The sequence below is a fragment of the Antrostomus carolinensis genome, unplaced genomic scaffold (assembly GCF_000700745.2).
Source record: "Antrostomus carolinensis isolate BGI_N321 unplaced genomic scaffold, ASM70074v2 scaffold40990, whole genome shotgun sequence".
NCBI lineage: Eukaryota > Metazoa > Chordata > Aves > Caprimulgiformes > Caprimulgidae > Antrostomus > Antrostomus carolinensis.
In genome coordinates this window covers 1,387-18,578 of record NW_010288580.1, presented here as the reverse complement: position 1 = coordinate 18,578, position 17,192 = coordinate 1,387, and the positions used below count along the sequence as shown (strand labels likewise).

The 17,192-nt window shown below is 34.6% G+C and overlaps 1 protein-coding gene across 1 annotated transcript; it reads right to left on the bottom strand.

The window, feature by feature from the left end:
• Positions 1 to 10,761: 10,761 nt before the first annotated feature.
• LOC114818528 (receptor-type tyrosine-protein phosphatase delta-like) lies at positions 10,762 to 15,766 on the bottom strand (the record flags this gene model as incomplete). Its single annotated transcript, XM_029084744.1, has 2 exons — positions 10,762 to 10,903; positions 15,621 to 15,766. Coding segments are annotated over 2 exons (288 nt in total), but the record flags the coding sequence as incomplete, so codon positions are not given.
• Between the last annotated feature and the right edge of the window lie 1,426 nt (positions 15,767 to 17,192).

Below are 17,192 nucleotides of genomic sequence, written 5' to 3'. Positions count from 1 at the left end.
AGTTAAAGTTAAAGTTAAAGTTAAAGTTAAAGTTAAAGTTAAAGTTAAAGTTAAAGTTAAAGTTAAAGTTAAAGTTAAAGTTAAAGTTAAAGTTAAAGTTAAAGTTAAAGTTAAAGTTAAAGTTAAAGTTAAAGTTAAAGTTAAAGTTAAAGTCAAAGTCAAAGTCAAAGTCAAAGTCAAAGCAAATTATTAAGGGCATTGTCCAAATGCCTCTTAAACACTGACAGTCATGGGGCATCGTCATCTCTCCAGAAAGCCTATTCCAGGGTCTGACTACTCTCTCCATAAAGAAATGCTTCCTAATATCCAGTCTAAACCTCCCCTGATGCAGCTTTGAACCATTCCCACGCATCCAATCACTGGATACCAGAAAGAAGAGATCAGCATCTCCCTCCCCACTTCCCTTCCTCAGGAAGCTGTAGAGAGTGATGAGATTGCCCCTCAGCCTCCTTCTCTCAAAACTAGACAAGCCCAAAGTATTTAGCTGCTCCTCACAGGATGCACCTTCCAGCCCTTTCACCAGCTTTGTTGCCTTCCTCTCAATGCATTCAAGGACCTTAACATCTTTCTTAAATTGTGGGGCCCAGAGCTGCACACAGTACTCAAGGTGAGGCTACACCAATGTTCAATAGAGTAGGATCATCACCACTTTTGACCTGCTGGTTATGCTGTGTTTGATGCACCTCAGGATAAAATTTGCCCTCTTGGTTGCCAGGACACACTGCTGACTCATATTGAGTTGCTGTCAACCAGCATCCCAGATCCCTTTCTGCAGGGCTGGTCTCCAGCCACTCCTCTCCCACTTTAGACTTGTGCCCCACATTATTCCATCCTAGGTGCAAAGTTTGGCATTTGGACTTGTTAAATTTCATTCCATTAACCATTTCCCAATGTTCCACTCTATTCTAGATCTCTCTGTAAGGCATAGTGTCCCTCAAAAGAGTCAACAGCAACTCCCAGTTTGATATCATCAGTGAACTTGCTCATGTTGCATTCAACTCCTGCATCCCGATTGTCGATAAATATATTGAACAGGACTGAGCCCTGAGGAACACTGCTGGGGACCACTCGCCAGCCAGATGTAGCTCCACTCATTACAATCCTTTGAGCTCTGCCCTTCAGACAGTTCTTCACCCAGCATACCATGAATATGCTGATCCCACAGCTGGTCTACTTGTTTCAGAAGGATGCCATGAGAGACACTATCAAAGGCCTTACTAAAATCCAGAAAAAACTACATACACCACCTTCCCTTCATCCACTAGACAGGTGACCTTATCATAAAAGGATATCAAATTAGTTAAACATGACTTTGCCTTTATGAACCTGTGTGGACTGTGCCTGATGATTGCATAGTTCTTAAACACCTTTCAGTAGTACCCAGAATTATCTTCTCCATAGTTTTTCCAGGAGCTCAGGTTAGACTAACATGTCTGTAGTTTCATGAGTCTTTTCTCATGCCCTTCTTGTAAATGGGAACAACATTGGCTAGCTTCCAGTCAGCAGGGACCTTCCTAGACTCCCAAGATGATTGAGAGGAGTCCTGGTGTAACAATAATAACAATAATTCAGATAACAACAATAACTCAGATATGCAATGTTAAGGCAGTGTCTCCTGAAAAATGTTAATACTATGAAAGACCAGTGTCATATGCCAAGATTCAGGTGCATTGATGGTCTTAATGAAACACTTGGTTCTACTCAGTGCTTTTTGACTGTATTTGACTGAAAAGCTTATTGAAATGCTTCCACTTGAAAAATTACTTAATTATTCTGCTTTGCATTTGTTGTATTAAGCATGCATTGATACTGTACCTCACAAGATGCATTCAATATAAATAACAGTGCTAAAATCCTACTATTACTATCTAACATTTAACATCACAGTAGACTCTTTGTAGCAGTTTTACAGTAAATAATTTTAATGGAATAATTTAAATCATGGTGGACTTTAGTCACAATTTTGCACGATTTATATATTTGTAAGTGAAGACAAAGAAATTTCATTTGCTACTGAACTAGTGAGTAGTAACTTTATTAATGCAACTTTGTTACAAAGATAAATGGAACAGTAGTATGTCAGCTGCAGAACTTCATGTCAGTTTACAGCAAGCATTGAAATAGTTGAGATGATATATATCAAAATAGGATTTTATATCCTTCCTAAGCCTTAGAGTATTTACAAAAGTTTCTCCTTCCCCATAGAGCCATTTAAATCATAGTTCTTTCAGTCTCCTACTACTCTAATGCAATGAAACCTCGTTTTTTTGTTGCATCAGTTAAAAGTCATTGTTTTGGTATTGTTTTATTACTAGTCCTAATAATAAAAATATTTTTGTATGCATTCTTCTTTTTAGTTTTTGCTTCCTATGTCAAATCTCTGAAAACTTAACAATCACAGTAATAAATACCATTTTATGAAGTATTGCCAGGCTAAGCAAGCTCAAGCATTACATAAGCTTTCTTTAATATCTAAATTACTTTTTCAGATATATTTGAAAAAACATTCTTAGTGAGTTTCTTCTATATTTGAAGATTAGCACTTATTACATTAAAATGGATGTAATTTTTCTGTCACTTTAATACACTAGTGTCAAACACATCCTATATTTCAGGAAACATTTCTGTCATCCTAATGGTGCACTTGATAGGACATCTGCATCCAGAGAAACCACTAGCCTGAAAACCTGAAGACAGACCTACTACATGAATGTGTTTTCCTATTAATTGCATTGGTTTAAATTTGCTATACTAGGCATTTCATATGGATTTTTGCTGTGATAACAATTAAATTGAAACTATCAAGCTGCTAATACCACTGAGTTCCTTACAGATATGCTGACATTGTCAGGGGTTAAGCAACTAATCATTATATCATCTCCCCAAACAGATAATCTCTAGAATTAATGTTACTTTTTTGGTTTTTGATCAATGTGAAATATTACCATTAAAAAATTCCCTAGAATTCTGCTGTCAATTTTACTTTCATGTTGTGCAGTAACGACAATAACATTGTTAATTAATAACATAAGAGTTTGTTAAGCAAGTGGACATACAGATAGATAAATTGCATGCAGAATTCAGGCCACAGATGACAACAGGAAACATGGCATTTGACTAATTGCACTGGCTTTCATTAAGGCACTGGGTTCAATTGAGACAGTGGGTTTAGGCCACTGAATAATGAAAGCTTGCATAAACTTAAACCCTGATATTGAACCAACAAGACTCTACAGAAGGCCAAGGGCCTTAAATGCATGCATAATAACTAATCCCAGGAAAAGTTATTGCATTCTGAAAATTATTGGTTTAAGAAAAACTATTTTGTACCAATTAAATACATTTTACAAATAGATAGAAAAATAACACAATGCAAATCTGAATGACAGCATTATTTAAATGGATTACCTTACACTCCAATAGGAACTGGAAAAAGATTTTTTTATATGTATACACAGACACACAGTGCTGCAAAATATCAAATTTATAGCACAGAAATCTAAAAAAAAAAGCCTATCTTTATTCAGAACAGCTATCAATTGTACACATAGGTAATGTTCCAACTTCTTTGGTAAAGATTTGTAATAACCTATCTGTGTGCTGCTTGTATCTGGGTCAGTATTTGAGGAACCAGATCAAAATGGTAACCTAATGTATATAACAGGTCATGACTCTTCAGAGTTAGGAAATTTCATTTTAATTCTGTGCTTACAACACCTGATACTGGTTCTGCAAGGACAGACTGGCAGAAGAAATATTACTCCTACTACTACTAATTAATTTTTAAATTGTTCTCATTGTCACTTGTTTCTGAAAGATTTCTTATGAGTTTGGGATGACGGTCTGGGAAAAGGGACTGAATCATCATAGGTATCAATAAATGGGGGAAAAAAATATGAAACAAACTTGTTACACTGCCGGCATATATTCACTCTTGTTATCAAAAATGCTTAAAATTCTATACGCAGTTATTAGATGCTAGAATGGCAATACCTAAATGGGGGTCATGCTAAAATTAGTCATTGAGTTGTTGTATGAAAGTATTTAACAGGTGTACATTCTTAGCCAAAACCGTCCAGTGAAGAAATCTTTCAAGCTAAATAGAACAGCCCTGCTTTTGTCTGGTATTATTTCAATTCCTCTTAGATCACAACAACTGTTAGACATCTATCTATGAACTGGCACCCACAAGTTTCTTTTCTTTCACAGATATAAAATAAGAACGAATATGATATAGCCTAGACAGCTTACTGATTTCAAGCTGATGTGCATCTCTTACGACCATCCATATTACCCTATAAATGTCAAGCATACATAATTTTCTACTACTCCTAATATTTCAAAAACTAAAATTGATCCTATGTACATGTAAAATTATGTGAAAACGAACTGGATAATTTTATAGCATTGAATGTAAAAGGGAAACTTGGCTGGACAAAATTCAGTGATGTATGACATAAACCTTTACAAAGACATAATGGTAGCTGGTATTACTAGTTGGCAGCAGGAAAACTTCATATATGTTCACTGAGCAAATGCACCTGAACAATAAATCATGTTAAAAGAATATGTCGGACAACAAAGAGTTGAAAGAAAATTCATGAGTAAAAAAAAAAATAAATTGTAGGAAATAAAGTTAGGATAAATGTCTCAAAAAAATCTGATGACTATAGATACCTTGTTAAGACATCTTAAAGGTCTTATAAATTGAGCAACCTACTCCTGATTTGCCAAAGTAACTCATCTCTGAAAGTCTTGATTACAGGAATTTACACTGACAATCAAGAAATTTAAGATTGCTGTTTCATTCATTTTTTTAAAGTGACTACTCTGCTTTTGACAAGAAGCTTTGCAATGTATAGCTTTAAATTTATAATTACTGTAGCAGATTCTTTATAATAAAATAGTGTGCAAGAGAAGGGAAAATTTGTACATTTTAAAACTAAGAAATAAAAATGTAAACAAAATTTTAACTTATTGAGGAGAAAAATTATATTTGATAAATTTTGTACCTAGGGATATGAGTGGAAATATAAAAAAGTATTAACAATAAAAAAACATGAGGTAACGCATCTGCCAGAAACTTTTTACAATACATTTCCATATATTTTAAATGACTACAAACACAGCTTTTAAAGAACTCCACAAAAGTCAACAACAGGTAACTGTGAAATCAGTAAGGTCAAGTATATATACCTAGAAGTTGAATTCAATACTCTGCATCATATATTCACAGTAATAGACCCTTATATGACTACTGATTGTTGCAGAATTTATAAGGTACAGTATTCTCTAAACCATTAACATTAGTTACTATGTTCATGCCTGCACTATGAAGGAACTTAAAACACACTGTAACTTAGAAGTTTGCCATGGGAAATGGACCATGTATTTCACAATATTATTTTTTTGCATCCTGTTCTGGCTAGTGGTTAAATTGCAACACCCCATCTTTATAAACATCAATAATTCATTAAGTATTTTAAAATATACTGCATGGAAGGCAAATGTTTTATTTGTCCAACATGCATTTGCATACCCAAAGAAAATATTTCAATATTTCTATGTTTCTAATATTTCAATGTTTCTAATTTTACAGTTAAATATTTCAAATGCTGTACTACTTTGTAAGTAATTTCCAGAAATCTGCATGCCATTCTGTAACAGCCTGTAAGGGTTTTTCTTAAGCTGAAGTTGTATTGGCTAGCTCTCCTTTTGTTTCACTATTTCATTTTTTTTTTTTTTTCTGTGACTGTCAAGCAGGTGTGTTTTGTTCCTTAATCTTCCTTGCACAGCTCCCCAGGAGAGACTTTACAACATAAACGGCAAAGCACCATTTTCACAGTAGGAAGAACAGTGTTCCTGTTCAAAAAGAGGCATAATAAAAATAGGACTGTAATGAACATGTTAATTCTCCAAGGTGCTACATATAGCATGATCACTGAAAGTTCAGGAAGTTTTGGGGAAAGATACTCCTTTGGCTCTTCAGTCTTCTTATGCAATACATGTTTGAGACAAATGTCTTTCCAGTGCATGACATTCTTGCCCTGGTGTTTTCTTGCTTTCCTTGTTTCTATTCATTCCACTTTCAAAAGCCTGTCCTACTAGCAGCCCCCTGGCAATAATTACTGTGACTATACTGCAAACAGTTAAGTCAGATAAACACTGGTATACATTCTTTATACAGCTCCAGCTGGAACATGGCAAATTTTGCCTACTGTGCAGCAAATACCCAGAATATGTACAGTCCTTTCTCCCTTTCATCTAGAAATGAGACATTCCACAGCACATTTTCCAACATTATAGCCATGCCACTCCATTTGTCTAATTTCCATGCCCTCAAAGACAGCTGTCCCAGATGACAAATAACTTCAAAATAGTTCCTTCTCATTTCAGTACTACTGGGTACAGTGAAAATACAGAAATAAGCTTCTCTTACCATTGAATCTATTCCTAGCAGTGGAAACCAAAAATTTAGTAACTTGGATTCATCATCTCTGTTTTCTGTGGGTTTTTTTGTTTGGTTGGTTTGTTTTTTTAAACAGTGTGGAAATGTTCCGCACTTCTGAGTCTAACAAAAATCATCTCACAATTATCTCAAATTCAATCTCTGAGTGTATCAATGGGCAGTGAAAAACTATTCAGTAAATATTTAACTTTTTATTTTATGCAGCACTGATTGTTTGACAGTAAGTCAATCGGTTTCTAAAAAGCATAAAAAAGAATAACTGCCCTAACTACTTCCCACAGAAATTTTATTTTAATTCTTCCATCCTTAGACAGCGCCCATGAGAGAAAGATGCTATATGTCAATATTTTTATAATGCATTGTATTATCAACGATAATAGAGAAAATTCTGGGGTGAGAAAACAAACTGCCTTCTGCTTAAGTGCCCTGTGTAGTCTCTCTCTTCATTCCCCAGACAGCAAAAAACCAAAGTAAACAGCTGTGACAGGTATTATGCTCTACTGGATCTTCTCAATCCTTCCTTAAAACCTGCATTCTTCTGTGCTGCAGTAATATAACTTCTAACAAGGTGGTTGAAGCTAAGTTTCTTGAGATCCTTACAGTCTTGGAAGAACTTTATAAAGGAATAATAATAATTTAAAAAAATTAAAAACGAAAAGCAAAATTCCTTAAAATTAATGGCGTGGAATTGTTGCTAATTTCTCCACTAGAAGGAGGCACCTCATTTCCTCCTTCCTGAAAAATTTATATACTTGCATATGACACCAGAATCTTTGTTCTGTAGCCATGAAAAATGTTTGTTATCCACTATGCGCAAGGCCAAAAAAAAAGTCAGGAGGCTTTAGCAGGAAATGAATTCCATCTCTGAGGTCTGCAGAGTATGGGAAGACCCTACACTTTATTGTCTTTCATTGCCTATTGAACACTGAATCAAAGCACTGTTCCATTCATATGCTTTTCAGCATAAATTTCAAAACAAAGAGCTCCAAAATACATAGCATTGGTTCCAGACTTCTCCTTAGAAGCCTTTTTTCCCTTCAAATTCACCATTTTCATGGGGATTAATCTGTCCTGGAAAGCAAATACCTCATTTATTACAGAAAATCAAAAGCAGTTTTCATTTATTTCAGATATTCACTCTTGGTCCAGACTGTCACAGTATTCAGCCTAGCAAGTAAAAGTTTAGTCTGAAGCATTTCCTAATTTACTGCAGTAACAGAAAAATGGCTCAATACTTTGTATCTGTTAAGGCCTTGAAATGTTATCATCTGTAGCTGCCTTTTCTGCCCTTTTTCCTTCTCATATCATGAAGTTTCAACACCTAAAAGCTAAAAATTTCATTTATATTTATTTTTCTTAGAGACCCAGGTACTACAGATTGGTCATAGTGTAAGAACCTAACAAAACATGGTAAAACCTGTAGTGCATGGAACTGTTACTTTATACTGCCAGAGACAGAAAAACTGACAAGTTTGGCTCTAAAAATATGAATATATTGGCAAAAATGTTACTGTGGAATGATTTGTAGCAGTTAAACTGGATTTAGTGAAACAAACAAACAAAAATGAATATAGCTAGATGCTTCAACTCCTAGGAACATCCTGATTTCACCAATGTCCTATATGAGGGTTGCAATACTTGTGGGTTGAATTGTGCTTAAACTCTGACTTCCTCCCCAGGGTGCCCTCTTGCAAAATGTACAAATGCCAAGTTGGGTTTGTAATAGCAACATTATGGAAAGATTTGAAGAACATATGAATGTTATGCGTGTATCTTCTGCAATCCAGAGTCACACATAAGCCCCAGGGATGAGCAAAGCCTAAGTGGACCACAGACTGAACTGTCTCCACTGTTTTGCATTTGATTATGTGTGTTAATTTCTGTTCACTTCTATGATATATATCCCTACAGCAGCTATGCAAAGCATAGAGGCACTCTTTACCACAAAGGCATAATCACATGGAGTGTTTTCCACAAGGCTACTATTATAGACTGTACTGAAGACTTCTGTAAGTTTGCAAAGTAGAAGCTTATAGTAGAATTCCAGACTAACATCCTTAGCACTGAACCATCCTTTGTCTTGGAAAGCAATATAGCAAATCATTGTACTCATAAGACTTCAAAATTTTAACCCTGCTAAAACTTTCTTACAATGCCTTGTTACCCTGTATGGTCCTCGATTTCTCTGATGATACCCCTTTATCTTAATCTGCAGCCCCATTATGTTCTCATATGTTTCCAGTTTCAGATAAAAACTATAAATACATTCCTGGGGCCAAAGCATATTCCAGCAGTTGCAAAAGTCATACGTATTATGGCTGGAAACAACACACAATCTTTCATATTTCATATATTTAATTAAACAATTTTTAATTAAAATTTAAATTGACTTAAATTTTAACTTCATAATACACATTTAAGTAACAACATATATTTTTTGTTCACTGGGTATTTGCATATGCATATCATTCTGCACGGTTTTTAAAACAGGATCTGATGCTCATGTTGTCTGAAATAGCATTGAGCCATTTGAGTAAGAAATAGGCAGCAGAGCCACATATGCCATACAAGAAACTGATTAACCAACAGGAAAAACAAAGAAACAAATCACATTTTACAGTCAGTTACTTTTAACACTTGAACAACTATTCTGCCTTTTTCAACTTCTATGGCCCTTGGTAGAGAGATGAGGGCTGTTGCTTCTTCTCTGCAAACTCCAAAATGAAAACTTTGGTTGGTTTAGAATAGTATATATGAAAAAACAAGCATGCACATTTCAAGATCAGAGTGTCTTGTAATACATTTCAAGAAACTCTAAGGAGGAAGAATACTCCTTCCCCCTGAGTTTTCACATTGTTTTGGGGTTTTGTTTTGCCACACCTTTTCCCATTTCCCTTTAATTTACAAAAATTTTAATGCAGTATGAAAATGTCATTTTATGTTAATTTTCAACAATGTGAAAGCTGTGCATTAAAAGTGCTTCTCGGTGAATAAAGGGAAAACATTATCTTAAGGAGTTAAGAACAGGTCCATAGTGCTGTTAAAACATGAACCTAACTATTAATCTTCACTAGAGTGGGAAGAATTTTTAAAAGATAACAGAAGGACCAATCACAGCATTAGAGATAAGAACTTTAAATATTAAAAAGGTTTGCTTACATCAGACTACCTCTAAGAAGAAAATATGTACATACTTAGTGTTATTATTTGTTATGTATGTACATAGTGGTGTTAGTTGACTCCAGCAGTAACGCTAGGACAGACCGTACAGATTAAAATAGTTAAGAAAATAAAAGAAATAAATCTTTTATTTTCCTTTTTTTGAATAAAAATCCAACTTTAGAGAAACATAACATTTGTTATGATAGAAGGATCAAAAAATATTTTTTAAATAATAGATTTTACAAATTTTCTTCTAAATTCTGTAAAGCTGACTAACCATCTTCAATTCCTATAAACAGGCTCCTAGTAGTTAATCCTGCAAATCAAGTAATGCCATGTAATATCACAATACAAGACAGTAATCTTCAGTCATAAAAGCAAAGCTGCAAACTGAAGAGTGTAGTATTTAATGGAATGTCTCCAAATCCATTCATGTTTCCATTCATCTCCAGGTGACAAAATGAAAAATTCAGGTATTTACTCCTCTGAGTATTATCCAGACGGCAGAATTTGCAGTACATTCATATCCTCACCCATGAAGGACAGTTGAAAAAATGGATTTTTTTCCTTTATTGTCCTCAAAAATTTCTCACTGAAGTAAGAATACAACTCAGGTGACATATATTTGAAAGGGAAAAAGCTTTCCTCTTTTTTATGTGTTATACCTTGGGGGAAAAATCTTGTACCGGCTTAACTTCATGTAAAAAACATTTATGCAGCTTTTCAAGGTCACTGTAAATGGGACAAATTTATGTGTAAATGCTGATCACACAAAGCTAAGTTACCCAGGGTGGCACTAAAATGCAAATCAAATGCATTCATAAGGCATTGGGTTTTGATCAGTAATTGATATAATAACCTGCTGTGCACAGAACTCGTGTTTCACTTATTTCTCACTTCTTTTCTTCACTCTAATCTGGCATATGCTGCATATGCACATTACCATTTTATGGTCACAAATCAGAAACATGATATTCAAGTATTATGTGAAAAGTTTGTATTTAACAGCTCAGGACTATAATAATGCCCATTTGAAAAGAATTGTACTTAACTTTCCTGGAGAGAAACTTCTCACAACAGAGCACTTTCAGCTCTATGAAGTAAATTAGTTATGTTCAGAAAAAACTTACCACGTAAAACTGTAAGTCGAGTGGACACACTTATTTCACCCACACTATTGGAAGCCACACATTCATAAATAGCTTCATCTCTTGGTGTGCGCAGTGGTTGTATCCTGAGAACTGATCCAGATCCATCATCAAACTCTATCACCTATAGAAGGAAACAAAAGCTGTCACAGATGTTGTTACAAATGCCTATTCCTCAGTTAATCTGTTCATGAACAATGACCTGCCAGTATTCATGTCATCAAAGCCATTTTTCTTTTTTTTATAAATACACATACCAGGACAAATTCCACACAGATGGGAAAATGTTTAAGCAGCAATGTCTTGTAACATACGTTGCCGTTCAGTAAGTATTCAATGGCCACTCTTAGATAGTGTCAAGAAAAGACAGGGTGAAAAACAAACAACAACAAAAAAACTCCAGCTAACAAGGGCTGTAAGGAAGGATTTTGTAACTTAACGCTCTTTTATCCTGAAGTTCACCACCAACCTCTCCATTCTCTTAGGTTAAGTACTCTACCTTCAAATGCCAGTTACCTTCATTTTAATTGCTGCAGGCTATATTCCCACTCTAATGACTGAGTGCAGTTCAGTCATTCATTAAGCTCCAAAGTGAAAAGGGGTCATCAATTTCTGAACAAGATACGACTACTCAGTTTAGCTAGGCATTTAACCCACAGACTGTTAAGCAGATTTATCCAACAATGTATTAGATAACATCTGACTATATAAGAAACTGAATAACACTAAACCTTAAAATTTAGATATTAAATTGCAATATTTACACAAGAAATATTAATTTTGATACAAAAAAAAAAACAACAAAAAAAACCCAATGAGTGGCTCTTCTTGTTCTGCAGTCAGAATCACATCGGATAATGGTGAGTGTTGCAGCATTCTAGGCATTGGAAAAGACTTCCTACTGATTAAGTAATAATATTAATCTATTTAATCTGCATTTATAAAAATTGTCAACAATGTTTGTTAGTACTATTATCTGGTAAATGGCACTTACCCAAGAAAGTACAGTCACAATTATTTCTTTTTCTTTACAAAATAATTAATATTTGTCCATAAGCTATTTATATATGCCTATTTGCACATATGTTTGTGTTTGTATGTCTAATTTACACACAAGTCACCTCCTAGATCTCTGTACTTGTTGAGAGAAATAAAGTATAAGGTTGGGAACTGTGGTTATATGCCCATTATATGTCCATTATATTTTTAGAAATTGCTCAGTTTCTTCTTAGCAGTGGGAGAGACCTAAGTGGAAATATGATAAAAATCTGTTTCGTTTTGTTTTGTTTTGTTTTGTTTTTTCTGAAAATAAATTGATTTGATAGCCCACAGGCTGTATTACTTTCCCTTTTCTTTAAGTAAAGCCATTGTACTAAACAAACCTAGGCAACACAAAATCTCCATCTGATCTTAGCACAAACAAATGAACAACCAGAATTCTTGAAAAATTTACATTTATGAGAGAAAGGAAAATTTCACAATCTTAAAGCAGACAGATTAATTATTGTAGATAAAAAATGACAGTACAGGATCGAAATAGTCACAATAGTTAAATTTAAAAATAATAATTGTTATTGTTTAAATCTGAACACTGAATAATCCTAGCTGGATGGCCAATAAAAACAAATGCAGTAGCTCAGGTTGGGCAATTTTTTCAGAGATTAAGTTTCAACTCTAGTGTCTCCAAAATACATATCATAAAAAGGATTTACTTTTCTTGAGATGAGTTCTCCTCTTTCTGCATATCACCGATAGTTAATTCCTCCCACTCCCCCATGTACGAAATGAGATTTTTTTCAAAAAAGCAAGGGATTTTAAATCCCTTGCACAGTAGAATGGTGCAATTTTTAAAACTTGTTCTTTTTCCCTCGTCTGTTTCTTTTTATGTTCCTCTGAGAAAGACTTCTTAGTAACATAAAGTAGACTTTTCTAATTCATAATATTTGAATTGATTGGAAGCAAAAAAAAAGATAAAAGAAAGCTACTGGAACACGTTCATTCATAGTATATAACTGCAATATAAATAAAAGATGAAAGATTAATAGTGAAGTCCCACAAGGTATATATAATGTATACATAATGTAGAGTTTTCACTGCTATTTTCACTTAGTTGTAAGAATTATCCTGTGAGCAAGAATATTCCACATTCAATGGTAATAATCTTCAAATATATAAAGAGGTCACTGCCCAGAGAGAGGGAACAAACTATTTGTTCCCCCTCAGCATCCCGGGGAAAGCATGTAGATTAGATAGCCCACTAAAGTCCTTTCTAGCTGTATTTACTAGTCTTCTAAGAAGCCACGTGTCCAAGTAAAACATTTTCATGTATTGTATTCCTAAGTAATCAAACTCAGAGAAATATACAAAATAGTAATGTGAAAGAAGAGGAAACTAATTATTCTCTTATTGGTGCAGCTGACAATCTCAGATGTCCCTTGTTTCCCAAGTGTTCCATGTGTCTTTTCTGAATATCATTTCTCTTGTTGCTCTGTTCTTATTTAAAGATTCAATGCCTGAAATTAATGGCCTTACTTTGGACAAGAAGGAAAGCTATGCTTAAAGTATTTATCTGTTCTGTACACTTTATAACTACTCTGCTCAATGGTTATAATAAAATTTATAAAATATTTGATGTTTTCTATTTCTTTGAATTACATTCCATCTTATTTGGCTATACAGCTTGTACTATAGTTCACTAGAGGAATTTTTAAAACATTTTAAGGTAATTTTGTATAGTTCCATTGATTTTTTTTTTTTTTTTATGGAAATAAAGCTTTTATTTTTGCTTATTCTCCCTGAAAACAGGCACACAGGTACATAGAAAACAATATATCAAGCAAATAAACCACAGCATATGGCAAAATAAAACTGAATCAACACAGTAAACATGTACAAGTGCAATCTTCCACTGTTTTGAACTCATCTCCAGCAAAAATTTTGTGATTCTAGTCACAAAAACAATGGGGAAAAACAATGTAGAGTTTATGATAAAATTTCTGTGTTAATCCCTTTAGCCAATTACAGCTCTGCATATGCTCTGCAAAGTGCAAATAGTTCTCAGCACTAGGAGGTCACATTTAAATTCATGCTTTTATACCTCACATTGTAGTAAACTTACAAGCAAAGAATTGTATTGGTTAATTAACAAATTCCAATGCTTTTAAATATTTTTAGAATAAAAAAGGGAATAAAGATAAATTAGTATATACAAAAAATGCAATTCTTTTCATAGAATCATAGAATCATAGAATGGTTGGGTTGGAAGGGACCTTAAAGATCATCTAGTTCCAACCCCCCTGCCATCAGCAGGGACACCTTCCACTAGACCAGGTTGCTCAAAGCCTTATCCAACCTGGCCGAGAACACTTCCAGGGAGGAGCAGTCACAGCTTCTCTGGGCAACCTGGGACAGTGTCTGACCACCCCCCCAGTGAAGAACCTCTTCCTAATATCTCATCTAAATCTACCCTCTTTCAGCTTAAACCCATTTCCCCTTTTTCTGTCATTAATTGCTTTTATGAAAAGTCCCTCCCCAACTTTCTTGTAGGCCCCCTTCAGGTATTGGAAGGCCTCTATAAGATCTCGGTGGAGCCTTCTCTTCTCCAGGCTGAACATCCCCAACTCTTTCAGCCTGTCCTCATAGGAGAGGTGCTCCAGCCCTCACATCATCCTCATGGCCCTTTTCTGGACTCGTTCTAACAGGTCCATGTTTTTCTTATGTTGGGGGCTGCAGAATTGGACGCAGTACACCAGATGGGGCCTTACGAGAGTGGAGTAGAGGGGGAGAATCACCTCCCTCGACCTGCTGGCCACGCTTCTCTTGATGCAGCCCAGGATACGGTTATTGGCCTTCTGGGCTGCGAGCGCACATTGCTAATGTAAATCTAAACTGAAAGCCAGGGCAAATAATCTTCCCAAATACTACTAAAAATTAACACAGAAGACTTCAATATTCAGTCAAATAGTAATAGGTATACCTTAGATCATTCGCTCACAAAATGCATGTCACAACTGTTTTATATACAAATTAGTCATCTTCAAAACAGTTGTTTTCCTTATGTAGAAATCTCTTATTTAACATTGAAACAGTGAAGAGACTTAGTGAAAATTATACACTCTTAGTGCCAGTTTTGATATCCATTCTAAAAGCCTCCTCCCATTTTCTGAGTTTTTCTTCATGTTAGAGGTCAATTCATATTTTATATTAATTGCTCCTGACACTTTAAAGAGGGAATCATATTTGTTGTTTTATTTCCCTCAAATAACAAGCATCCTTTGAAGAGATTATCTTCACTGTTTCCTTTAATTGAAGGTTGTGGAGAGAGAAGAAACAGCTTTCTCTAAAGCCTTTTCCTAGATTATTGTTAAGAAAAGAATCAAAAGCAAACAAGTTTTACTCTTCCTCTTCAACAGCAGGAACTACATTGTCCCTTTCATCTCTCCCTGCAACAGTGGTAAGCAATTCTGACAGCAGAAGCAGTAGCAGCCTAGGTCTTTTCAATGCATACTGTCACAAAAGGAAGTTGTTTGCCCAACAGCAATCACTGCTCAAATAATTTTCCCCATCTCCTTCATGAAAAAGTTGGCAGTCTAAACAGAAGAAGCACATCAAGGCTCCCCAGTTAGATCATGCTAGTTTAGAAAACAGTAGTAGCAGTTTTCTCTTTAGCAGTGCTATGCATAACCAGTTTGCAAAATAAGTTAACGAGACTGCTATCATTAAATTAACCCCAATAGTCATAGCTAGTTTGCTCAATCACTGATAATAAAACACACATATTGGGATTAGAAGTGAGGTTAGAATTAATGCTTTTCAGAGGAACAGAACAATGGACCTAATACCTCAAATCTCTGATTGCTGACTTTCTTTCCCTTTTTGTTCCAGACAATTTTAGGTCTTGGATCTCCTGTGGCTTGACAGATGAATGAGGCGACTCCACCAGAAACCCCTGTCTGGTCAACAGGAGTTCTTGTAAACTTTGGTGGTGCTGAAACAAAAAATAATAAAATCAATCTAAGTAGTAAACATAAAAAGTAAGCCATGTCAAGATTTCAAAATGAAAAAATAAGGAAATGTTTTGTTTCTCCTGTGACCTGCAAGAGAAAGCATTAAAAACTCAAAAAAACTAAAAGGTCAGGAAAGTACTTACAGGTTTTACTAGTGAAATTTATATTAAAATGGAAATCTGACAGTATCAGAATAGCAAGATCACACATTATATTTTATCACCTTTATAAATAAAAAATCCAATTTGTCTTCTGTTGCAAAATGAGCTCATCAATCAGCTGGAATAAGATCATGATTCATAACTTGATGTTATGATCACAGGATGTCATGAAAAGAGGATTCTCACCTTTGAGCCATTAAAATCAGTGACATTTAGGAGAAAGTATTTGTAAGTGCAGTGGTGGAAGTAAATGGCTATGTATTAAGAGTCCACACAGAAAGGACTATAACAGAAGAGAGATTTATGCTTGGGAACAGTATCACATATAGCTCCTGTTCACTGCCGAATCATTCTACTCTGTCAGAAAGAAGAAGTGAAAAGAGATCCAACTATTGCAACAACTGGAGAGGAGAGAGAAATGGATAAATAATTTTAAAAGTAGAAAAAGGCATTTTAATTGATTATTCTTTTTCCTTCTATTTCTGTTACAATATAATTAAAATTAATTTATCAGTCTGTGGTGAAACAAAACTTTTGACATCAACACAAGATATGACCTCTAAAGATCTAATATAAAAATCTATGAGATTATGTCTAACCACAGTACAGAAATGTTGAAGAATTCCTGTAAATATTTACATCATTCTTTTTGCTTAGCTGAGAAGTTTTTAGAGCTCCAATATACTTTAAGATGCTGATGTGAATGACATGAAGTGGGTACTTAGGACCAATAAAGTATAAAAAATCCAGGTCTTTGCTATATAGTCTTTCTCAGTTTTAAACTGTTCCATGCAGTTGCTCTATAGCAGCTGCTGCAGTACATTTTTTTTCTCTCATTTTCAACTTTCATCAGTCAGCTCCTGTTTTGAACCTCTTTTCTCTTTTTCATTTTCCAGTCTTAGTTCTGACAGTTATGTACCTGTACTGTACTAGTTTTAACTTCTAAGTTGCTGCTCTTCACTTGTGATGTCTAAACCCTTATTCTGCTGAATAGGTCTTCCCACAGGCAATACTTCTCGTCGGCATGATTATTTAAATGTCAGAAACCCAGCAGACAATAAGTATGCATATATGCAACACTGGAAGAATTCCTGAAATAATTTAAAATGCCAATAAAATATGATGTGGCCTATACTATAAAACAAACTTAATATGTTATTGTTATATTGCTACATTAAATATGAGAGTATGCAGATTGTTCTAAGTTTACAAAATAAAAGGAGTCTTTTTTACTCTATCTCTAATA